This window comes from Nematostella vectensis, chromosome 8 (genome assembly GCF_932526225.1).
Source record: "Nematostella vectensis chromosome 8, jaNemVect1.1, whole genome shotgun sequence".
Classification (NCBI taxonomy): Eukaryota; Metazoa; Cnidaria; class Anthozoa; order Actiniaria; family Edwardsiidae; genus Nematostella; species Nematostella vectensis.
In genome coordinates, this window is record NC_064041.1 from 1,400,991 (window position 1) to 1,425,744 (window position 24,754).

The 24,754-nt window shown below is 38.4% G+C and overlaps 2 protein-coding genes across 3 annotated transcripts; both read right to left on the reverse strand.

Annotated features, from left to right (window-relative positions):
• Positions 1-254: 254 nt before the first annotated feature.
• LOC5509769 lies at positions 255-16,496 on the reverse strand. 2 transcript variants are annotated; one of them, XM_032378706.2, is made up of 7 exons: positions 16,388-16,496; positions 10,810-11,006; positions 9,838-10,013; positions 7,420-7,460; positions 7,272-7,322; positions 6,803-6,860; positions 255-2,361 (listed from the first exon to the last, which is right to left on the reverse strand). In XM_032378706.2, the coding sequence occupies exons 2-7, from the start codon at positions 10,934-10,936 to the stop codon at positions 2,326-2,328; spliced, it is 489 nt and encodes a 162-aa protein (XP_032234597.2). In that variant the 5' UTR covers positions 10,937-11,006; positions 16,388-16,496; the 3' UTR covers positions 255-2,325. The 2 variants fall into 2 exon arrangements, with proteins under 2 accessions (XP_032234597.2, XP_032234599.2); XM_032378708.2 differs by lacking the exon at positions 16,388-16,496 and adding an exon at positions 13,214-13,687.
• Positions 16,497-16,702: 206 nt separating this feature from the next.
• On the reverse strand, positions 16,703-24,693 carry LOC5509762 (endophilin-B1). Its single transcript, XM_001630214.3, has 8 exons — positions 24,536-24,693; positions 24,321-24,462; positions 22,449-22,577; positions 21,694-21,827; positions 20,299-20,391; positions 18,837-18,926; positions 18,300-18,575; positions 16,703-17,471 (listed from the first exon to the last, which is right to left on the reverse strand). Exons 1-8 carry the CDS (start codon positions 24,641-24,643, stop codon positions 17,364-17,366), a joined length of 1,080 nt encoding a protein of 359 aa, XP_001630264.2. The 5' UTR covers positions 24,644-24,693; the 3' UTR covers positions 16,703-17,363.
• Between the last annotated feature and the right edge of the window lie 61 nt (positions 24,694-24,754).

Sequence of the window (24,754 nt, forward strand, 5' to 3'; positions counted from 1 at the left end):
GTTAGCGTATTGTAAGATTTTCGCGTCGCCTCTCTCCGGTTGAGGTCGAGTTAATCGGGCGGCGGAATTGTCCTAAATGTGGGAGGGAGGGAGAGGGATTGGAGACAAAGGGGGGTTGGGGGCTTGTGATTTCGAAGGATGGGGAGGGGGTACCTGGGTTTGACATCCCGTAGGAGTTCGAGTTAGCAACTTCTACTTGTTACATCCCCACGAAATCATCTACGAGCAACCTTACGAGAAATAGAGAAACACACTATTTTTCATTATTTTTATTAATTACAAATTACTACAAATGTACATTAACCATTAAACTATATCTCTTTATATCTGATTATATCATCTGTGTATATTTTAGGTACATTCTCTTATCTACAATACGCTTCGTGCCGTCTTTTAAGCAATACTCTCCTTTATAGACCATCTGTGTCGCTTGTTCCATAATAGACAAGAATTCTCTAAAAGAGGAGTGTAATAATGTACAATAAAGGCCGAAAGAATACAAACAGCCGACATATGATGGAAAAGAGTCGCCCTCTCGATTTTTTAATGTTTTCCATGGGCCAAGTCAAGGGAGTAGAACCTGAATGATTATTCCATTACAGTAAACGCCCGCGTAATATAAGAACCAAGAGATTAAGAACCTACAGGCTGAAATTTGGAATTTAAAGCCCTTTTTTATAAGAATCTAATCAGCTTTGTGGGGAAGAATTTGAGTGATATTTGAAAGATCACTGAAATGTTGATTGTCAAAATTCTGGATATAACTTAAACGAAACCTATAAAATATAACACGTGGAGACTATTTGAAACATAATTTACGGTTGATAACAGAAAAGAAAAGATTTCACAAAAGTTGGCGCATTGCAAATTGTAGCTGAATACAACATGAGCTTGTAAAACTGGTTCAGCATTTATTCTTGTTATGCCTAGAACACACTAGTGATCATAACGACATAACAACATAGGCGCGCGCACTCCTTTAAGCCCGACATAACGACATGGACATAAAGGTGCACGCCCATGTCATTACGTCGTTATGCCGCTAGTGTGCACCAGGCATTAGAGTCAGCAAACATCCCGACTAGTGACTATTATTGTTTGGTGTATAAAAATAAGAACCAATTGAGATCCTAAACACTAGCAAAAATCGTTATAAGGTACCCCTATTATCAGAAGTTATTTTGCCTGATCTTGAAAATTCTAAGTTCTTATATGCGGGTGCTGTTTAAAAGAGGCATTTATGTGGAATTCTTCAACTACTCTTCTATCTTAAAGGCTTGTTGCCCCAGGTTTCAAGTTATAGCCGAGCGGTAAGTCACAGCTCGTCCTCCCGTCGGCATTTGTTCGTCGCGCCTTCGGGTTTTAATCTTATGGCGGATTTGTTTTAGTTTAAGTGCCCCACGGAAAACTCATGACGCACTCCCTTTAAATCATTCTTATTGATGGATGCTATAAATACACAATTTTTAGGATGGGATATCAGGCTGAGTAGGGGTTTGGGGGGGGTGTGATGGATACTGCTGTAGGAACAGGTCGCAGAAAATTAAATATCGTGAAATGTTACTTGCTAGAGGTTTTTGCGTCAACTTATCATCCCTGATTTTCAACCCTTACTCCTGACGTCATTTTTTCTGAGAAAGTCCATGTTTCCTACTTGTACCAGACTTGCCTTTCTTGGAATACCAGTCAGGTAAGGGAATGAGAGGTGACGTCATTACTTCTGAGGTAGTCCATGTTTCCTCCCTGTACCCGACTCGCCTTACTTGGAATACCAGTCACGTGAGAGAATGAGAGGTGACTTTATTACTTCTGAGGTAGTCCATGTTTCTCCTTGTACTCGACTTGCTTTTCTTGGAATACCAGTCACGTGAGAGAATGAGACGTGACGTCATTGCATATGCATATTGATGGTATCAAGGTAGGATGAGGTCATGACAGGCCTTACGTCACTATAGTTGAGCATGGCATGGGATGGTTTTATTCAGTCGCGGAAAGGAACGGAAATTGGAGTAAGGGATTGCCAAAATCATTGCTGAATTTAAGAAACAATGTTCCGTCGGAGTACGGTACAAAAATCTAAAAATGTTGAATGGATACTTGGGCAATTTCCACAATAACTTCTTTTCGTTCACGGGATATTGGAACATCGCGCATAGAGCCATCTGAAAACGAATGAATTCTGGACTGAATCCCCTTGGATTTCACTCCTTATGGAAGCACTTTCCAGAACAGTTCGCCCTCAGGGACTACAGATAGCCAGCGATTTCCACAATAGTTTGGGAAATACTCTGTTGTCGTATGTTAGCACACTATATAGAAAAGCGGTTATCTTTCTCCAGTATCAGATATATAGTCCTCTCCCTGAAAAACAAATAAAGAATAAACGCACGATTGACAGACACGGGTATGTAACATAGAAAATAAACGATTATAACGTGACGCGTTCACCGAGATGACGTTTTTATATCGAGAGTAACACTTGATATTTGTATCAAACCTGTCCCTAGTATAACAAAAAAAAATTAATAACTATTTGCACCATTTCTATCAAAACAACCTTAAAATAGGCGCTGCGCTAAAAAAGATGTCAGGGATGTCAGTTTGTTTAACTTCATTAGGCAGAAAGTTCCAGATTTTTGCAGCACCAAAAGAGAACCGATTTTCACCAAATGTACGATTACGGCCTGAGTCGCAGGGCTCTTTGACGGTCTGGCAAAAATGGCAAATTTTAATTTCATGTCTGATTCACACGAGCTTTAAAACTTCCGTCGTCATGTCAATTAAATAGCATCTCGCACCCTCATTGGCCTATTGGCAATCAGAATAGTACCTATCTCGCCCCCTCATTGGCCTATTGGCAATCAGAATAGTACGTATCTCGCCCCCGCATTGGCCTATTGGCAATCAGAGTAGTACGTATCTCGCACCCTCAGTGGCCTATTGGCAATCAGAACAGTACGTATCGCGCACCCTCATTGGCCTATTGGCAATCAGAATAGTACGTATCTCGCCCCCTCATTGGCCTATTGGCAATCAGAATAGTACGTATCTCGCACCCTCATTGGCCTATTGGCAATCAGAATAGTACGTATCTCGCACCCTCATTGGCCTATTGGCAATCAGAACAGTACGTATCGCGCACCCTCATTGGCCTATTGGCAATCAGAATAGTACGTATCTCGCACCCTCAGTGGCCTATTGGCAATCAGAATAGTACGTATCTCGCACCCTCATTGGCCTATTGGCAATCAGAATAGTACGTATCTCGAACCCTCAGTGGCCTATTGGCAATCAGAATAGTACGTATCTCGCACCCTCATTGGCCTATTGGCAATCAGAATAGTACGTATCTCGCACCCTCATTGGCCTATTGGCAATCAGAATAGTACGTATCTCGCACCCTCGTTGGCCTATTGGCAATCAGAACAGTACGTATCGCGCACCCTCATTGGCCTATTGGCAATCAGAATAGTACGTATCTCGCCCCCTCATTGACCTATTGGCAATCAGAATAGTACGTATCTCGCACCCTCATTGGCCTATTGGCAATCAGAATAGTACGTATCTCGCCCCCTCATTGGCCTATTGGCAATCAGAATAGTACGTATCTCGCCCCCTCATTGGCCTATTGGCAATCAGAATAGTACGTGTCGCGCACCCTCATTGGCCTATTGGCAATCAGAATAGTACGTATCTCGCACCCTCATTGGCCTATTGGCAATCAGAATAGTACGTATCTCGCACCCTCATTGGCCTATTGGCAATCAGAATAGTACTTATCTCGCACCCTCATTGGCCTATTGGCTTATGGTAAGGTGCGTCGCACAGTACCTCCCGCAATGAGTTATGGGTAAATTTTACCGTAGCCTCTGAAACGCTGAAATAATCGCGTACCGCGGTGATCCTGGTTTTTAAAACTTCTTGGTTTCTAGTCAGTTCCTACTCAGTTCCTAATGGTAAGGGTGGGTAATTTTTCAATAACAAAAGACATCGAAATTATCTATTTTCTGTATAGAATTGGAGAGTACGGCTGGAATATACGCCGACATTATTTTTTTACATCGATTTTTGCGCTATTTAGCGGATTTATGCTAAATTTCTATTTGATTTATTACTGGTGCAAAACATTCAAAAAGCGTTCCTCTTTGTACAAACAAATCCAAATCTGTACCCCTGATTTTTTCCTCAGTTGTATTATACTATGTGTTGTGGCTTAAAGTGTGCGTGAAAGGTTTGAAAGTATTTTCTATAATTAGGAACTAGATTCTACTTCCGGTCACGAGTAGAAACCGATTAAAAACTGGTCTAAAATAATGCAAATCTCTATGAATTTTAATAAATTTAAAAGAATTCCTCTTTCTTTCGGATGATTCAAATTATATCCCGTTCAATTCAGGTCCAGTTTTTATCCGTTATTTAGATTTAGCAGTTGGGACATGACGGAAAAACATGACTTGAAGTTTCCAATAAGCTCATTTCACATCAAATAAGGCGGAAAATTCCACTAAGTACTTAGTGAGTAATATCGAACGAAATATCAAATGCGACTATTTTTAAATTGATGCGGCTTTTTGTAGAGTGACATTGAAATTTGAGCTTTTGGTCTGTGAGCACATACATAGCGCAAGGATGATAAAGGAAAAAAATTATCTCTAAAGGCCAAAATCTGGGTATGTGCATTTCAGCCTCACGATTTTTGTGTTTTGAAAAGGGAAAATCAGTCCGAAATACAAGGAACTGATGGCCATTGTAAGAACTTGTATCTTCTTTCTCCATTTCTTCGAAGTGCGCATGTTCAGGGTTTTTCCGTCATGTCCGCAGTTGGTTATTGGTGTAGCTAGCGTGACTACTTGGTGTAGCTTGCGTGACTACTAAGCGCGTGATCCAAGCGTGACTTGGGTGGTCTACAAAAATAAACGCTTACTGTTTGAGAAGTTAGCAATAAATAAGCGCTTAATCGGTGTAGAAACCTTATAGAAACACACGATATTCTTCCTTTTGTAGTCACATTAGAGCTATTTCCTTGTGTATTACATAGAAAATTGCAATCGTCTAAACTAGAAACTAGACAAGTCTAGTCAATGTCTAGACACTACTAGACATTAGTCTAGAGTAAAAATTACAAAAAATGCTGTAAATAGTTTTATAAATCATATTTATAATGCCTCTCCATCGATACTAGCTGATTTTACTCGGGTAAATGAGTTATCTTTGCCATTCTAGCACCCCCTGACACCGATTAGGAACTGACTAGGAACTGAGGAATTAGGAACTAGAATCAGCGCGGTCATCGCGTGGCTAGCAGACAATTAATTCCGGATGTTAAGGAGCCAAAAGCCCGGATGGAGCCAAAAGCCCGGATGTTATGTAGTCCACTTGTGTGGGCTAAGGCATTAACTTAGTGTTTCCTTGTTCTTCCAGTTGAAGTCTTTCACCGGGGGCCACAATAGTGCTCAACTTGACATCAATGTTTATCTACGTAAAATGTGCATGAATTGAAAAGCCGTTACAAACAGTGCGCGCGCTGTTTAAATCGCCTAATAATTACCGAACTTAGAATGAATTCGCGTCGATGCCTACATGTGGAAACCAGCTCGTTTCGCTTGATAAGTGTTGCCATCTCTGGCTTCATAATTATAAAATGTTTCTCTGTAGTGCATAAATTACATTTCTTACTTTCCTTAGAGTATGCCTTTGCTCTAGCTATTATCTTCCAACTTACTGTGTAATTGATTCTCCTATCTTTTAAGGTAATTCCCTTGAATTGCACTGCGCACCCCTTCTGCGCATAGTGGCGCGCGCGCCAAAGTTGTACAAGAAAACACAGCAAAAGGCGCCCGTTTTTTACTTAAAATCGCTTTGATAGAAAAACGAAGTCGGTTACCCCCATTTTTTATTTGCTCAAATAGTTAAATATATACGGAGAAATGATATACTGAAAGAAGAAAAAAAGTTGGGTTGCAGAAGTTTTGTTTTTTTAATCTTAAAAGCCGTAAAAATACTTCAAAATGGCGCTTTTTACCGTATGAATAGTGGCGAAAACAGTGTCGTTTAGTGCGATCTCTTAAAATGTGATTTGTTTTGAACGTTTGCTACTACGGGTTTTTGTTTAGGAGATCGGATTTTGGCAGCTCGACAAACAGAACTTATTTTTTTAAAGACTATAGGCGCTACTTTTGAAAATTTAGAGTTGTGATTTTTCCTCGCACGACCAGTAAAAACGTGTCAAAAGTACGCCCCTATGTTGTGAAAACGAGGTCGGTTACCCACATTTTTTAAAAGCCCTTAACTTCCATATTGTTTATTCCAAGTTTTAAAAAATTCTGGGTTGTAGAACTATTTCAAGGGAATTACCTTAACTGCCATATGTGCTTACTCAATTCCGTCTCGTTTCTCCTACTTTCAATTCTAAATGAAGAAGCGTGATTTCTCCATTTTGTCTTAAACTCGTTTGCTGTTAGACCTACATACGTTTCGCATTTGTCCCCTGACTCTACTCTAGCTTGGTAAACTATCTCTTTTACAAGGCATTCCCCGTTTAAAGGACATTCTTCCCTTTCCCTACAATTACATTTCCTATGGTCCTCCATCTGCTCGTTGTCCCTTCTATTCATGTATATATATATATATATATATTTGGGAGTAACTAAAGGATATAAAAAGCGCTTGCAAATACAATGAACTTGTAAAGAAAGGAAATATTTAAGACATTCAAAACCATTTTGTAAAATATCGGTACGTAATTGCTTTTAACGAGAAAATAGCAGACATACAAACGAATGAAAGAAAAATGAAAACATACCGCTTCGATTTTCCTATCCAGCATTGTGAAAAAGTCTGTTTGAGACTGTGTTAACATCCTGAATAAAATAAATAAGAAAGCAATTTGTCAGAGATTGATTTATGATTCCCGACATTCTTAATCAGAATTCTGAATTCTGAAACTCCGATAGTTAGGCCTGTTAACTTATGCACACAGTTTATTTCAAAGGTACTGGCTAGTTCTCAGATAATCTAAGAAGATGAATTCTTTGTAAACTTGTTTTAGTATCTTAATACCAAAAAATATTATTTTTGTGCCAGGTTTGTGTTCAAAGTTTCTTTGTCATATTTCTAAGTTTTGTCATATTTCTAAAAAAAAACACCTGCAAGTACATTATTTAGTTTGCCTAAATTTTGTATAAAGCCATGTTTTGCCTTCTAGCTTGATAATATTTATAAAATAATAGCATCAGCAAGAGCTAAATATAATTTAGAATACAAAGACTCACATTTTTTGCTGACCAATTTGCTGAGGTCTTGAGGGAAGATCGTCTGTATTTCTGGGTAATTTAAAAATATAATTTCAGATATTAGATCAAACAGCATTTTCTTTTTTATTTGAAGTTTTCTTGTAATACATTTATATCACTTTCCTACCTTCTGTTTTGTGTGTTTTTCTTTAAAAGATTCCCATTATCCTGTAAAATAAAAAGCATCAGAATACAGTGCAGTGCTGTAGTAGCTTAGGACACTCATAGTCTCGAAAGAATACCTGTTGAGCACAACTAGCTTTAACTACATATGATTTTTAAAATAATTGAGGTTGAGGGGAAGCGCCACTGTTAAAGCCCTGCAGTAGGTGTAAGGAGGGAAGTAGGAGTCAACCCTCTAAAAGTATCAAGGCAGCTCAGGTCATGACAGCACTGGTGGTGACAGGAATTGTGATAATGAAGATAATGATTATTGTAACATTGGTGGTAATAATGGAAATGGTGATGATGATGGTGGTGGTGAAGGTATTGATGAAAGTGATGAAAATGGTGGTGATGGAATGGTGATGGTGATAATGGCGATAGTCCGGTAGTTAGTACGACTTTGATCGATGGTGGTGGTTGTAATAGTGGTGATGATGATAATTGTTATAATTATGGTGGTGATGTTAATTGTTATAATAGTGGTGATGATGATAATTGTTATAATTATGGTGGTGATGTTAATTGTTATAATTATGGTGGTGATGTTAATTGTTATAATTATGGTGGTGATGTTAATTGTTATAATTATGGTGGTGATGATAATTGTTATAATTATGGTGGTGATGTTAATTGTTATAATTATGGTGGTGATGATAATTGTTATAATTATGGTGGTGATGATAATTGTTATAATTATGGTGGTGATGATAATTGTTATAATTATGGTGGTGATGTTAATTGTTATAATTATGGTGGTGATGTTAATTGTTATAATTATGGTGGTGATGATAATTGTTATAATTATGGTGGTGATGATAATTGTTATAATTATGGTGGTGATGATAATTGTTATAATTATGGTGGTGATGATAATTGTTATAATTATGGTGGTGATGTTAATTGTTATAATTATTGTGGTGATGTTAATTGTTATAATTATGGTGGTGATGATAATTGTTATAATTATGGTGGTGATGATAATTGTTATAATTATGGTGGTGATGTTAATTGTTATAATTATGGTGGTGATGTTAATTGTTATAATTATGGTGGTGATGTTAATTGTTATAATTATGGTGGTGATGATAATTGTTATAATTATGGTGGTGATGATAATTGTTATAATTATGGTGGTGATGTTAATTGTTATAATTATGGTGGTGATGTTAATTGTTATAATTATGGTGGTGATGTTAATTGTTATAATTATGGTGGTGATGATAATTGTTATAATTATGGTGGTGATGTTAATTGTTATAATTATGGTGGTGATGTTAATTGTTATAATTATGGTGGTGATGATAATTGTTATAATTATGGTGGTGATGTTAATTGTTATAATTATGGTGGTGATGATAATTGTTATAATTATGGTGGTGATGATAATTGTTATAATTATGGTGGTGATGATAATTGTTATAATTATGGTGGTGATGATAATTGTTATAATTATGGTGGTGATGTTAATTGTTATAATTATGGTGGTGATGATAATTGTTATAATTGTGGTGGTGATGATAATTGTTATAATTATGGTGGTGATGTTAATTGTTATAATTATGGTGGTGATGATGATAATTGTTATAATTATGGTGGTGATGTTAATTGTTATAATTATGGTGGTGATGTTAATTGTTATAATTGTGGTGGTGATGTTAATTGTTATAATTATGGTGGTGATGTTAATTGTTATAATTATGGTGGTGATGTTAATTGTTATAATTATGGTGGTGATGATAATTGTTATAATTATGGTGGTGATGTTAATTGTTATAATTATGGTGGTGATGTTAATTGTTATAATTATGGTGGTGATGATAATTGTTATAATTATGGTGGTGATGTTAATTGTTATAATTATGGTGGTGATGTTAATTATGGTGATAATGGCAGTGGTAGTAACAACAGAGATGGTAATGATGATGCTCATGATGATGACGGTGATGATGATGGCCCTGATTGTAGTGGTGGTGGTGATGGCGGTGATATGTGATAGACCTGTTAACTTCAGTTTTTCATATGAAATCCACAGGACGTTTATTTCACAGATTTTGAATATTCGCAAGTTTCTCCCATGTTTCTTCACAGGAACTTCACAGGTTACTCAGCAGCCACATACACAGAGGGGGGCCATGGCGGCCAAAAAATAGGTAATTTCTGTTTAAGGAATCTTCTATGTTTTTTCATATGATACCTATGACTGCACACCCTCGGCCAATCCTGGGTGCATAACTGCTCTGTAGTGGATTATGATAGTAGTGGTGAAGAAACTAATGATAATGATTTTGGTTTGATAACTATAGACATGACAGTCCAAAAATTTAAATGATATATTGATTCCAAGCTGTTGCTACTGATAATGGTACAATTGACAGATTACCTTTTCTTTGTTAAGCTTTGACAGTACAGGAACTGGTGTGACTTTCTTTGGTAATAGGACAGGTTTTGAGGCATTTTCATGTACATCACATTCTGAGTTATTAGGTGAGGACTGTGTGGAATCCTTTTTTGAGTTTCTTCGTATTGTTTGGGCAGTGTTTCGTGGTGGAGGCATGTCTGGAAATAACCATAGCAATAAAATCAATTATCTTATGTTTGCCAGTTGCAGTGTTGCATTTATGGACACAATGACAATAAATTTCCATAAAAGTAGACGGGGGTGATCATCACACCTTTTACGGTTATTAAATTTTGACTGCCATCCCTTAGGGGGTGTTGAAGCCAAGGATTTTTCCAATTTTGCTATTTCTTAGGGTATAAAGTTCAACCAATTGCTATTCCTAAGGAGGTGTTTTTTTTCCAAAAAAAAAAGGAAATAATTTTCTTTCACCACACCAAATTTGCTTTCTTTTTGTGTTAAGAATTTCTGTTGACCACGACCAAAGTGCCACCTCTTAGGGTTAAAACTGATTTTGCCATTGATCACCCCATCTGTTTTTATCGGAGTCACCCCTCGCAGGCATAATGTGTCACAAACACAACCCATTATAAGAAAGATGTCACATCACCCATTATAAGACAGATGTCACATCACCCTAAGGCCTTGCTGATTGATATTCTGTGGCTAAGCTGGCTCCATTTGATATGCCATGTTACTGGAACTCGCAATGAAGCACTATTCATTTTGTCAGTTTTTGGAGCATGCTTCATGCAGAATTAAAAACAAAAAATTTAGGTATAGTATATGATTGTATCTAAATTTATTCAACTTTAAAATAATATATTGTTGAAAATATTTTGTTTTCAGGGCAATTTCCCCTAAAAAATACCACACCAGCAATTTCAAACCCTTAAAAACAAAATAAATTAATCCCTGGCATTTGGATATGGTATGCCATAGTTATGAACTTACCGACTACCCCAGAGTTTGTCCAGCCATTTTCCTTCTGGTTTGGAAAAGATGTAACCACATTTGAAATTTGAGTGTTGGTGCTCAGTTCTGGGCTAGCCGACACATGCTTGCCTGCAGAACATCCCATAATACTAGCCCTCAAGGGGCAGTGCTGGGGGTGTCCACCACCAATGGTGACGCAGTTTCCTTGTTCTGTCCTGAAAATAACAAGACATGGGGGATTGTTATGGGTGTATTAATTGAGGAGGGGGGAGGGGTAAGTAGACTTCTTTATCGTTCAGATTTAGCCAATATGCTTTCTTACAGACTGCCTTGTTTTATGTCTTCTATTTCTGCCTCCTCACAGAATTGCCCCCTTCCTGAATTTCCCACACCAGAGACCCATAAAAAGGTTCTTGGCTGCCACCCCTCACAGCAACTCAAATAATATTGAGTCCCCACCCATGTTCCACGCTTTAAATAATATTTGTTATTCCTACTCATTTCATTTCCTGCCCTCTCACAATCCAAAAGCTCAGAATTACATCTGGTTGTCATAGCAACAGTTTAGCTTCTCTCATAGCAAAAATAAATAAAAATAAATAAATAAAGCCATTTTCATCAAATGTAGCTACAACAAATTTTGTAATAGATAACAAAATAGTGCAAAATATAAACCAAGCTAAAACTTCCATAAGGGATGCAAACACAAGATATACTATTTTCATTTGGTGAGTAACAGAGGCAAAATGTGTGTTTATTGTCATTACAGTAACACCATGAACCATCATGTTTACATGCATGCGCCACCTTTTTGTAGGCTGCAAAGAAATTGAGATGACACGTGCTTCTCCATTTAAATAGAGATAGGAAATATTAGCTCTCAGAAGCTCAATTAGTTAAGGCAACACACTCTAAACAAAGACAAAACAATCTCCTTATCTAGTTGGGAGGTATAAATTACTGAGGAAAAAAAAGATTCTATCCAACAAAGGCTTTTGCTTCTAAAAGAGCAATAATTTTGACACAATTCACTTGATAGCGAGAGTTTCATTAAGGAAAGTTGATTGAGAACAATAAAGCTTTAAACAAATAACAAAGGATATATTGTAACTAAGTCATTTTAGTTATTTTAGTTAATAAGTTATTTTGAGATTTTTTGAGAATATTTATATGGGAGATATCTAAAGAGCTTTTTGTAAAGAAGTATTTCTTATAATCCAATACGGATCTTACAGGGAACTAAATGAAGCCTGGTGGATATAAACCTGTATATTTACTGAAACCAGATGGTTATAAAAAAGTAAACTCTGAATATCTAATTAAAGCTAAAACTTGGTTCAAACCGAATCGCAATAATCTTGCAAGCAAGTTGCCTGTATTGAAACAGAATATATAATAAAACAGTAAAGCAGTACAAACATAAAGAAAATTTCTATATGATTTAGCTTGGTAGGAGGCCAATTAAAATCAAGCGCTGTTACTCAACTGTATTCTGAACACGAATAAAAGCTACAGGGTAACATCAAAATAAGTATAAAATTATGAATAATTTACTTGAAACGTCCATGTGATTTAACAAGGGTTTTAAACGCATTTTAATATATATATGTATATTTTTGGTAAAAAATCGAAATATGATCTGGTCGTATAGACGTCTGAAAATTACAGAACATATAATAAGCTTAGATTCCAATCGTCTTGATTGAATCTTTAAGTGGTTTTGGTATATGCGGGTAGCTATCTATACACTGAGGACATTTATTTAAATGCCTGCGTAAATTCGGGGACAATTTCCACAATTTTAGCAACAGCGCAAAACAATTAACCAAGTTTAGAACAGGGAAGCGAATTCGATCCCTAGAGTTTCGAGGGTATTCACGCATAGACACAAACATTAGTTGACAAAAAATAATCAGAATTATTAGCGAAACGTTTTCCGTGTTAAAAGGCGACAACATAAGAAATGAAATGTTCTTCTTCATTCCAGGAGATGGCATACAATCGTTGCGAATCCGGTCTAGAAACTAGATTTTATCCTCGAATTTTAACAGCTTTGGTTAGCAATTACAAATAAGACCACTCCGCTTGCTTACATGTAAACATGTGCAATTTACATCAAAAGCACCTAGTTTCATAATTCATAGATGGCGAATTTCATAGACATTATTGTGTTTTACTATCGGCTGATGATATGTCGTTTAGTATTTTACAACCACTCACAACCATTAAAGAATATTATTTCTTTTTACGAGTACCAGGCAAATGTTGCATAAATTCGAAACTTACAAAACAGCCACGAAATACAGTATATCACGTACCGAATGCTTAGAATCATGTGAAGAAATCTCAGAATTATAAATCATGAATGAGACATCCCAGAAATCGCAAGTGGCAATATACACTTAATCGACACAAATTTTACCTTCTATTCTAAGGTTCGATTTAGTGACTTCGAGGCTTCAATCGCTGAAGAAGATTCGATCGTGTGTTGAAATTGTCCCATCTGCACTGCAGCTCCGAACTCCAATGCACTCGAGTCACTCCTCGCCTTCTTCTTAAAACCACCAGCACAGATAACGTACTGATGAACTGTTAAGCCGCATAAATATATGTATCCTTCTTTCTTTTCCGAAAATACAAACAACTCGAACACCAAGGGTTCGCGGTTGTTAAACACAACAGCAACCTTTGAAACAACTGTTCAAACGTCGTCAAATTCTTGGCTTTCCAAAATCGACAACTGCCGAAAGAACACAACCGAAAAAGATTTTAGAGAATTTACAGGCAATATAGTGTACACCTGGAGAATTCCCCGCTTTTTATAGGCGTTTTGTGTAGGTCAATTCTCCAGAGAGCTGATAGCCAGCCTAACCGGCTGTACTTATACTGTTTGCGTGTGACGTTTCCATGGGGAAAATGACGAGAGACTGGGACGGGTAATAATGTTGTTTGCAGAAAAAAAAGGGAGAAAGAAAAAAAAAGAAAGAAAGAAAGATAATGATAATATAAAATGATAGAGAATATATGTATATGAAATCAAACAGGGAAACATATTTACACCAAATAGTGTGTTTTGGCGAGGGAACGATTTAGAATTCCTCTATAGACGACTGCCTTATATTTCAGTAGGTATTACCCCCCTGGGGGAGGGGAACTCCCTTATATGGGCTTTATACGGGGACGTGCCGCTGGACAGGGTATGGTTTTTGACCTCTCTGTCATAAACAGGGTATACATTTCAGGCCTCTCTGTCCTGAATAGGGTATATATTTCAGGCCTCTCTGTCCTCCTGAACAGGGTACATAAAATTTAAGCAAGGCTGTCCTAAACATGGTACCGATTTGGTTGCCTTGCTAAAACTCGTAACCGCTGATCCCGCCGCCGATCTGATTGCCTTGCTTGCTCTCACGTGCTAACAGGGTCCTAAAATCAAGGGTGTTGTCCTAAACAAGGTATGGTTTTTCAGAATTTTTGTCCTAAACAGGTCAGGTTTCAAAACCCCAGCGGCACCCCTATTCCCAAACATAGGCTGAGTCCCACCTGGTATTAACAAAAAGTATAGCAAAAAAGGAACATTGCTTTATGTAAGAATTGAGCGACACGTGTGTTCTACAGTCTCCGTCTTGGAAGTTTGTAAATTTTCAAGGTAGAACTTTTAGGTAGATAGACGTCAAATAAAAGTTAAGAACAAACAAAAGCACCCGACGATCTTTTTATTTCTACCACAACCGTTCGGAGAAAAGGTAGCCTAGACTTTAACAATAAAGCGTCGGGCAAGCTCTTTCTACTCTATCCGGAACTCAGCTAAAAATATTGAAATGACATTCACATTCTCCTAAAAATAAGGCATTAACTATGCCCTAATATTTGGAAAAAAACGCCCTTGTTTTTTATTTTTCGGAAAAAGACAGGCAGGTGGCTGTTGTGATATAAAGTTTTTCGCAAAGCAAAAAACGAAAAAAAAAAAACAAAAAACAGATGAATCAAAACGAAGCCCTGAATTCTCAAACACTCCCCCCCCTGAATATTCAAACAGAGATGTTTTAGGCCGCCTAGGCCAGAAATACGTATTGTATATTTTCATGCTTGCCTTGAACAGAAGGGTGTCATAAACATATAGGTTTTGCTATCAACCACCAGGTGTTCACTTTATCGATATTTCCTTACGGCGACTTGTGCCGGCTTTGGGAAACCTAAAAGAAATCAGGGAAACGAGGTATATGGTTTCCTCTTGAGGCTTCCGAGAGTAGTTTGTTCTGAGTAGGCAAGTTTTGATTGAAGCCAAAGGCTTGTTGGATTCTATTTTGAAACTGATGTTTGTTTCAGTGTGCACTTAGTCTGTCGCAGCCCGCAGTGTACCATGGATAACTACGCCTTTATGCTGGAGAAGAACTGAAAACCACATGTGTGTGTGTGTGTGTGTGTGTGGAGGAGGCCGGGGAGACTCGACGGGTGGTTGAGAGGGGTGGGGTCCAATTCTCCACTCCGCCGCATCCATTAGCCCCGATGTGAGGGCAAACTGTTCTAGGGCGGGCTGCAATGGTTTAACATTTACGTTGCATACACGTCGCATCGCTCCCTTGCCTGTTGGCTATTAAAACAATATGAAAAACGGCCTCCAAAAGCAAGACATCAGCCCCTGTTTGGTACAGGGGTGTGGGTGTGGCCAGGGGCTATAATCCTGACCCTGTTTAGGACAAAGGAAAACCGATCGCGAAAAACATGTAAATAAGACCACATTATAAGATTATATTTGAATGTAAAAGCAATATAAGATATAAGTGATAAAATCGGCTGAGGACAGACAGGTTTGAAATATATATCCCTTATTTAGGATAAATAGCTATAAATATTGTGTGCGTACCACAATCCTGTTTCGGTGAAGAAAAAATAAACATTTCTGGGTATCTTTTATCAATCAAAATGCACACGGGCACGCTTGCTACACAGGCTTTTCTATCGACATAAACCAGGCTAGGAAAAAGTTGAATTTAGTGAACGACCGCAGTCAATTATAATATGACGTCAGAATCAAGAGCTTTGCGCTTCCCAAAATGTGTTTGTTTACTTTTTGCAGATGTGTGAAAATAAAAGTAAAGATTGCTTGCGGCCATTGAATATCGGTGAATTGATTCGGCAAAATGATTATTATAACACTTATGGAAATTCAAAATACTCTTCTAAGTTTCATAGGTTTAATATTTTCCACAAATATAGGTATGTTATAATTGATAGTTATTCTTGAAACTTAGAGAACTGTCAACATAGAGAACTGTGAAAAAAAAAATGACGATTCTAACATGTTTTCTTGTATTAACATTTCGGGCCTGTTGATATAAAATTGCTTGTGTAAATAATGATTTTTAGGAACTTCTCCCTTCACATCAGCCCGGTTTTTAACTGCGAACGTCAAAACGAAAAATCTTTTACTACGGGGCCCAGTCAAGGCGTTGCGCTCGATCAACACATCGAGCCCAACATTCGACAGGCATCGAGTGAAAGGATGTATCTTACCATAAATTCGTATCGTTATTACTTAAAACAGGTAATCGTCTAGATCTGTACTTTGGGAATAGCGTTAATGGTATATTCTTACCTTGATGAGCGCTTTACACCATGTCTTCTAAACCCGTTCCGCTAGATTTGGTCATACCATTCAAAGGCTATTCTTTCAGCACTAGGATATTTTTATCTCTGGTTACTAGAAGAGGTTTTTATTTGTAATTATAAATGACCCGGTTTGTTATCATAGCCGTGGAAGGGCACGTTCAGCCGGTTAGGGCTCACGTACGCTCTGCCATCTGGAAAACTGATTCGCTCCCTAAGGCGTTTTGCAGAGTCGAACTTAGGGGAAACCTTCTATCATAAAAGCAAAATGGGGCAGTGGGGGTAATTAAACAAAGGCAGCCAATTTTTAAGATGTTTTTTAAAGATTTTAATATCAATAATAAAGAAGACGTATAACATAAAACCGTAAACACATATCCAGAATTTTTTCAGAGGTTAGGAGGCTTCAAGATGTTATTCATAAGTCACCCTACATATTTTCTTTGTAGCTATGGAAATAGGAAAAGGTGCTCTCATGGCAGATAGCATAAGCATGTTGCTGTGATCCCTTTTGTTCTTGTCAAATCTTACTCTATAAAACATAATATTTGTAGTTATTTAAAATCATTAAATCTTGAAGCAATGTTAGTAGTCATTTTACTCTTTTAACTTACAACCACTTCCTCAATGGAAAAAACATTTCTATAATCCATGCTCCATGGGTACCTTACAGGGGTCAAATTGTGAAATCACCTCCACTGTCAACAAACTATGAGGATACATTTATGGGCTACCTGGGGTATACACAAACATCACTACTGTGGAAACCCTAGAGGGGGTCGAATCTACTGGTATCATCTCTAGCAAAGCTCCCCTTTACATTCTTTTCGCTATCAAGAAGCCTAGTTGCCTTTATAGGCTACCTGTGGTAATATCACACAGAAAGCCCACAAGAATAGCTCTTTTTTTTTAGTATCACTGATTCTTGAAAATTGTATTGAATGTGGTATAGATGTGATGGGAGATTACGACAGAAGCTCTAGGTAGGTGACAGGGACTTTTCCTCGTTGGCTCCCACGTTCGCCAACCATCCAGTCATTGTCCATTCCGGGCACGTTGTACACTGTTATTACCTGATGGAAGATAGCATCAGACATGGTGAGCATTTAGAGACTGGTTTAACCACTTGCTTGGTGAGTAGATTTATAGCTGTATATCAAGTTTATAGCATACTTTAAAGCTGAAAATTTTTTAATAGCTAATTGTCATCATCATCGTCATCGTCATCGTCATCATCATTAGTATTATTATTATCATTATTATGCCAATCATCAAATGACAGTTCTAGTATTTAGAGATACTATGGACCTTGGTATATTTCTACTGAACGCTAGAAAATATGTGATTGGTTTACTTATTATCTTTATTCTTAAAAATAATTAACCCTTATAGGTAGTAGTTTGGTCTAAGTGTTAGGGCCAGCGTAATGAATAGCCTGTGCAGCTGGTGGTTTTGTTGGGTTTCAGAGCAGTTTTTATCCGTGAATATGTGAAATCGTTTGTAGTTTGTGCTAGCTTTTTGTATGGCCGCGTGAGAGAGCTGGGGCAAGTGTTATGGCATCCTGACCTTTTTCCAGGTAACCATTACACTTGCCCCAGCTCTCTCGCACAGCCTTAAAAAGCTAGGAAAACAAACTACAGTAAATGTTGGAAAATTCGCGGGTCTTGGGGTCCGAGGGTTAAATCCGCGATTTAAATCGTCAGCGGTTTTTTGTAGTATTTTGTATATTAGTAGTATTTGGGGGGGTCAAAAAAACCTTGGGGTCCAAGACCTGACAGCAAATTTTCAGTGTACGCGAATTTTCCGGAATTTTCTGATAATAAAAACAGAAACAAAACCGCCATCCATGCAGGCTACATCAACAGGGTTAAACAGTAAACACCCAATACATGTGATCTTACCTCATCAGAGAGAAGTGACAGTTCGCTGGAGTCTGTAGCATCATAGTCATACAGGACCTTGGCCTTTTTTGTCACTGACGGTCTAGGGTAAGCATTGACGTCCAACACACCCCTGACATCAGCAGCCGAGGGTGCAGTTGGTGGTACTAGGGGTACAGAGTCCGTGGGGGGAGGGGTGCCTAGCTGGCGTTGTAGGTCCTGCATGTATTGGAAGCACTGTGCGTAGTACTGGGCCTGGGCCTCAATAAAGCTCTGTAGGGCCCGGTGGTGGTTGGCCTGTCATCACAAAAACTATCTATCATATAACATGGATGTGCCTAAGGCAAGTTGTTACTGTGAGAGTGCACATTGTAGTAGGGGAGCAAAAATGTAATGAAAAAATATTAAAAGGTATGAAATGTTGGAGAATATTCAGAATGAACAAAAGTGAAGATTTTGAAGCCATAAAACCTTACAAATAAGTTGTTTGTACAAGCACATACCATAACAGTATTTCAAGCATCCCTTGAATTTATTGTGAAAGGGGTTTTGACTTACATGTGATGTGGCAATACCATCCAGTAGCAGTTTCGTGACCTCGTACTGTCTGTCAAACTCTGCTTGGGCGACCCGCAGCTCACTCTCAGCCTGGAGATGACACATATTTAAAAGTAGGCAGTGTTTGGTTTCCACTTAGGATTCCACTTATGATGTTTTTTTTAAAAATAGATTACTGATGACAGAAAGTGCCTCACGATCTCCTAGGCCACAGTATTGTAGCGCCCCATGAAACAAAGGCACTTAACAATGTTCGAAGTAGTTTACTTACAAGCACGTAAGCACATGCAGCGGGGTTAAGTGTGTGGCCATGCAAGGCTTCACTTTTATCTTGCAACGTGTGGGCGAATCAAAAACAGATGTGGAAATGCATGTGCAAGTGGCAGTTTTCAAAATTCTGTGATATTGAAATGTCCACTACATCAAAAACTGAATTTTTTTTTTTACAAAATTACTTACATACTAAAAATAAAATTGTACTACATTATAATTTGCAGACAAATTTGTAAGGGAAAAGAGACATTTTCTTGGAAATATTATTTTGCAAACGTGACTTGTTCTCTCATACATATTTTTAGGAGAGCTTGGTGAACTAACCGCTTAGGAAGTGTTAATTAATTACCCTGAATAGGAGAGGGAGTTCCAAAATAAAAGGGCCCTCTAAGGATCAGGGAGAGGGGGTTCCAAATGATTGTTTTAACACTAGAGGGGGGATTCAAAATCTTCCCTTCCCACTTACGAACACTCCCTCAGTTGAGGATGGATGTCCGCATAAAAGATAGCTGCTATCACAACATAATCAATGAGACAAGAAGAGGACAAAGCTTATGAGTACAAGAGGAAACAAGAAAATAGTTCAAATAAGCACAGAGTTACAGCTATCCATGTTAAAGTAGAAAAAAAAAAACTAATCAGGTCCATGGGAAATTTAACTCAGTCCAGGTCAACGTATATACAACAAGAATATTATTCTACTCTAAAATGTTTGTTAAAGCTTTGTACAGTACATGCAGAAGGGCAAAGTTTGAGGCCATGGGAAATTTAACTCAGTCCAGGTCAACGTATATACAACAAGAATATTATTCTACTCTAAAATGTTTGTTAAAGCTTTGTACAGTACATGCAGAAGGGCAAAGTTTGAGGCCAACTTACCCGGTCATGCTCAGTAACAAGGTACAAACTACAAGAACCATTATTCTTTGCTGAGTACATCTATGGTTAGGAATTAGAGGAAGTTTGAGAAAGAAATAAGAAATAAGTTATACGAGAAAGAACTGTTACTACAAGATAAGAAGTCCACAAATACAGAAAGGCATTTAATTTTTAAAGGTAAAAGAACTATCACCCATACCCAGGTATTTATTACCTTTGTATTCTTTACAGCCAAAATGTTTGGTGAAATATAGTAATCATGAATTTTTACTTTCATTTTTTATTATCACAGTAAAATCTGAATTTGTACCTGCTGGATCCTCTCTGGGGTCTGTGCCTTTCTCACTTTGGCTTTGCATGAATCCAGATCCAATCGCTTTGCTAACAGGGTCCTTCTCTCTGTCTGCAAAAAGATCCAGTATATATAGGGGCGGCATCATAAGACCCCCTGGATCATCCGCGGGACCCCCGTATCTTACACTTGAAACCTCTGGACCATCCACTGAGCCCCTGGATTGTTCACTGGACCCCCTGGACCCTCTACTTGACCCCCCTGGACCCTCTACTTGACCCCCTGGATCCTCTACTTGACCCCCTGGATCCTCTACTTGACCCCCCTGGATCCTCTACTTGACCCCCCTGGATCCTCTACTTGACCCCCTGGATCCTCTACTTGACCCCCCTGGATCCTCTACTTGACCCCCCTGGATCCTCTACTTGACCCCCCTGGATCTTCTACTTGACCCTCCTGGATCTTCCACTTGACCCCCCTGGATCTTCTACTTTACCCCCCGGATCCTCTACTTGACCCTCCTGAATCCTCTACTTGACCCCCCTGGATCCTCTACTTGACCCCCCTGGATCCTCTACTTGACCCTCCTGGATCCTCTACTTGACCCTCCTGGATCCTCTACTTGACCCCCCCTGGACCCTCTACTTCACCCCCCCTGGATCCTTTACTTCACCCCCTGGATCCTCTACTTGACCCCCCTGGATTCTCTACTTGACCCCCCTGGATCCTCTACTTGACCCTCCTGGATCCTCTACTTGACCCTCCTGGATCCTCTACTTGACCCCCATAGACCCTCTACTTCACCCCCCCTGGATCCTCTACTTCACCCCCTGGATCCTCTACTTCACCCCCCTGGATCCTCTACTTCACACCCCTGGATCTTCCACTTGACCCCCTGGATCCTCTACTTGACCCCCCTGGATCCTCTACTTCACCCCCCTGGATTCTCTACTTGACCCCCCTGGATCCTCTACTTGACCCTCCTGGATCCTCTACTTGACCCTCCTGGATCCTCTACTTGACCCCCATAGACCCTCTACTTCACCCCCCCTTGATCCTCTACTTCACCCCCTGGATCCTCTACTTCACCCCCCTGGATCCTCTACTTCATCCCCCTGGATCTTCCACTTGACCCCCTGGATCCTCTACTTGACCCCCCTGGATCCTCTACTTGACCCCCCTGGATCTTCTACTTGACCCCCCTGGATCCTCTACTTGACCCCCCTGGATCCTCTACTTCACCCCCCTGGATCCTCTACTTCACCCCCCTGGATCCTCTACTTGACCCCCTGGATCCTCTACTTCACCCCCCTGGATCTTCCACTTGACGTATCACGATCCATTGGATCTATTGCTCTATACAGATTCTGGGAGATGTAAAAGGAGTGAGAGATGCACTAGCATTCTTCTTACAGATATGGTCTTCATGTCACCCTCCAGGAAGGACTTCAAGGGGTGGAGATAGTGCGATACAGACTTTGTCATGAAGTCTCTCTCCGCAGATGCAAGCTTCTTCTCTGTTGCACCACACTTTACAAGGGTGCTACCTGTAATGAACAACAAGATTAAAGCCACATTGTCACCCAGTTTACTTCCGGTTGATTATTTAACAATCTCCAAAGATTTTTAACAGAAAACAAGATAATTATTTCAAGATGTTTTAAATAAGGATTTTACAAGACCCTTACACAACCAATAGAAAAGAATAGAGCCGACAAACTCCTGTGTTATTGCCTAACGCTGTCAAGGGTAAAGATAAATGAATAATATTTTGTCACAGAAGTGAATAACATATATAATGTTTGGATCTATTGGAAAAATGTGAAATTAATACCCCAGCCTTCTCAAAATCAGCTGGCTGGCAGTTCAACGAGCTGCCTCCTTTAGATGTTCGACTGTCTCGATCCAGACAGAAAGTACACTATGTTACTTTTGTTTTGTTAGTGGGCGTCTTTGTCAACCAAACAGCCTCAAAACTTACAATACCCTGCTCCTAAAAATCTTTTTGAGAAGGCTGATACCCCCACTGCTCAAGTGGGAATTTTACATCATGATCATAGTAAAATCGGGTTAATTCTGACAAAATTCAAGAAAAAAGTATTGGTTTCTTAAAATGTGAAAGGGAGTCCCTGAATTTAGAGGTGGCCACTGTGAATGAACTTCCATACCATAACTAGTGCCAGGCCCAAGCTCGTTACCAGCATCTTCCATGATCTTGCCGAGTGTTTCAAGGTGAGTGAGGCGCTCAGGCTTTTTTTCTCCAAGCTTGGAATAGAAGTATTCTTCAGCCCTAATGCCTAGAAGACAAAGAAAAGGAGCCTAAATTGTCTAATTACCCATTGATACGTAGCACACCAAACAAGAAAAAATGTATTGAAGCAAAGTTTATCCCTCCCCACAGCTCAAGAACATGTTATATCTGGCACAACACAATAAATAATAATTAAGATAATATCAATGATAACAGTAATAACAAAATAATAAAAACATCATAATAATTTCATTACATTTGAACTCCAAAAGTGAAAAGAGCAAACATTTATGCATAATTATCCGTTGTATGTGCCTCCAGTCAAAACCACTATAAAAATTACACACAAGCATCTTTTTTAGAATTAGACATTGATTCATAATCAAAAGAATATGAAAAAAAGAATCTGGCTCTTACAATAGAGAAGAGGAAATAAACAATTGAATCCCTTCAAGATTTATCCACTTAAGCAGTTTCGACCCTACATACATTTATTGGCTATATACCATTTTTTTTAATTAATGGACCTTATCACAACATCTAATATTGCACTTAAAAAATCACAACCTCAAAGAGAATGCCATACTTGATTAAAAGCTTATCTTTTTTAATAAGAGTTTGCTCTTAGCAAGTCTGTGTATGCTAATGAAGGCTATGCTAATGTAAACTAAACACCATGTATTCTACTATAAATACCACACCTTTTGCAGGTCTGTGGTAAAGTGGTAGGGAAAATATAAACAATTTATGAGTTTAACATTCAAGAAAAATAAATTGCATTTATGCATCAGCAAAAAATACCATTTCATAGGTGGGTAATATTGATTGGCAAAGTGGTTTTATCTCTTGGGGTGCTTAGAATTCTGTCTGAGAATTTGTCTCAAGTTTTTATTTAAATATTTTAAAATTGCCACTGATAAGCAAGAATAGTGCAGGCTGATATCCAATTTTGATTGGAAAATATGTATGCCATATATCATGTAAAAGGAAATACTGCCAACATCTAAAAGAGTAACAGCTTATATCACTTATATAAAGTCACAAAAATGAGAGCAATCTATCACGCGAACTGAAAGCCATTTGTATGCCATGAGATACGAAAACACACACACAAACAGGCTTTACAATATAACGATTTGCAAAAAAATCCTTGTAGATAAATTTTTCTCTGTATAATGCAAACCATATTTATTTTCATAGACGGTCTGAGGCTTGATTTATTTTTATCTAACGCTATGGCAGAGTTAAGTACATACATGCAAGTTGTACTCTTCTAAAACGAAGTTATAGTTAATATACTTAAGTAATGCAAAAGGTCTAATAGCTTGTTAAAGTTCATAAATGAAAAATGAATAGATAAAACTGATATAAAAGCAGTTGTTTTAAAAGCCATTTAGTCAACTTAGCAGTTCGGCATTGTTATTCAAACACACCCTAATTAACGAGTTCCCTTCGATAAAGTTAAAGTATATTTCTAGTGTGCTAAAGATTTTCCCAAAAACCTAATTTATTTTTATTCCTTAAGATACATTTGAGGTTTGTGCTAGCTTAAAAACCATACATGCACCGAGGAACTAGATACGATCTATGTGGACTCGAACCTTACTACGTGGCAAAACCAATACAACATGATAATGGGATAAAAATAGCATCTCGTTAATGAGAAACGTAGAAGGGAAACTGTGAAATTGAAAATGTTCGGGTGTTTATGTATCAGGGTGTCAAAGGTCTTTGTCTTATTGTCAGGCCGATTCTGGTGGGCTAAGTAGAGTGTATTTGCTCATGTTACCAGGATTTGGCTGAAGTAGAGCCTCTGTTTGCTTAAGCAATCTCTCTGTCCATTGCTTGGTGCGATCTGCCCTTTCTAGCAAGGACTCAAACCTCGCATCAAACTCTGTGGCTTCTGCTTTGCCCAATTGCTCTTCCGTATACTATAAAATAAAGATAAATAAAATACCGTGCGAAGTTTACTACCACCTGAGCCCACATTAGCCATAAAGATACCTGCTTAGCACGGCTAAAGAAAGTAGCCGTCGTGGAGCCGAATTTCTTCATGGAATCGGAAAACTCTGCCATCTTGAAGGATGGGAACTGACTTCTTGAGAGAGACATTTTTACTTTATAAATCGCAATACTAGCGCCCAGCCCCTTGGGAAATCACCCACGGTAAAATCACTCAAGCGAGGCAGTTCGTTACCAGTTTCTAGCTTATTGCAAACCACA

Bases quoted from the DNA above. Each gene is read 5' to 3' on its own strand.
- LOC5509769 (XM_032378706.2), bottom strand. From the start codon at position 10,936: ATGGGATGTTCTGCAGGCAAGCATGTGTCGGCTAGCCCAGAACTGAGC. The intron at 7,461-9,837 runs GTAATCTGTCAA...TTTATTTTACAG, and splicing joins CAAAGCTTAACAAAGAAAAG to GATAATGGGAATCTTTTAAA. The intron at 7,323-7,419 runs GTAGGAAAGTGA...TAAATTACCCAG, and splicing joins AAAAACACACAAAACAGAAG to AAATACAGACGATCTTCCCT.
- LOC5509762 (XM_001630214.3), bottom strand. From the start codon at position 24,643: ATGTCTCTCTCAAGAAGTCAGTTCCCATCCTTCAAGATGGCAGAGTTT. The intron at 24,463-24,535 runs GTATCTTTATGG...TTTATTTTATAG, and splicing joins TCTTTAGCCGTGCTAAGCAG to TATACGGAAGAGCAATTGGG. The intron at 17,472-18,299 runs GTAAGATCACAT...ATCTTCCATCAG, and splicing joins TGTCACTTCTCTCTGATGAG to GTAATAACAGTGTACAACGT.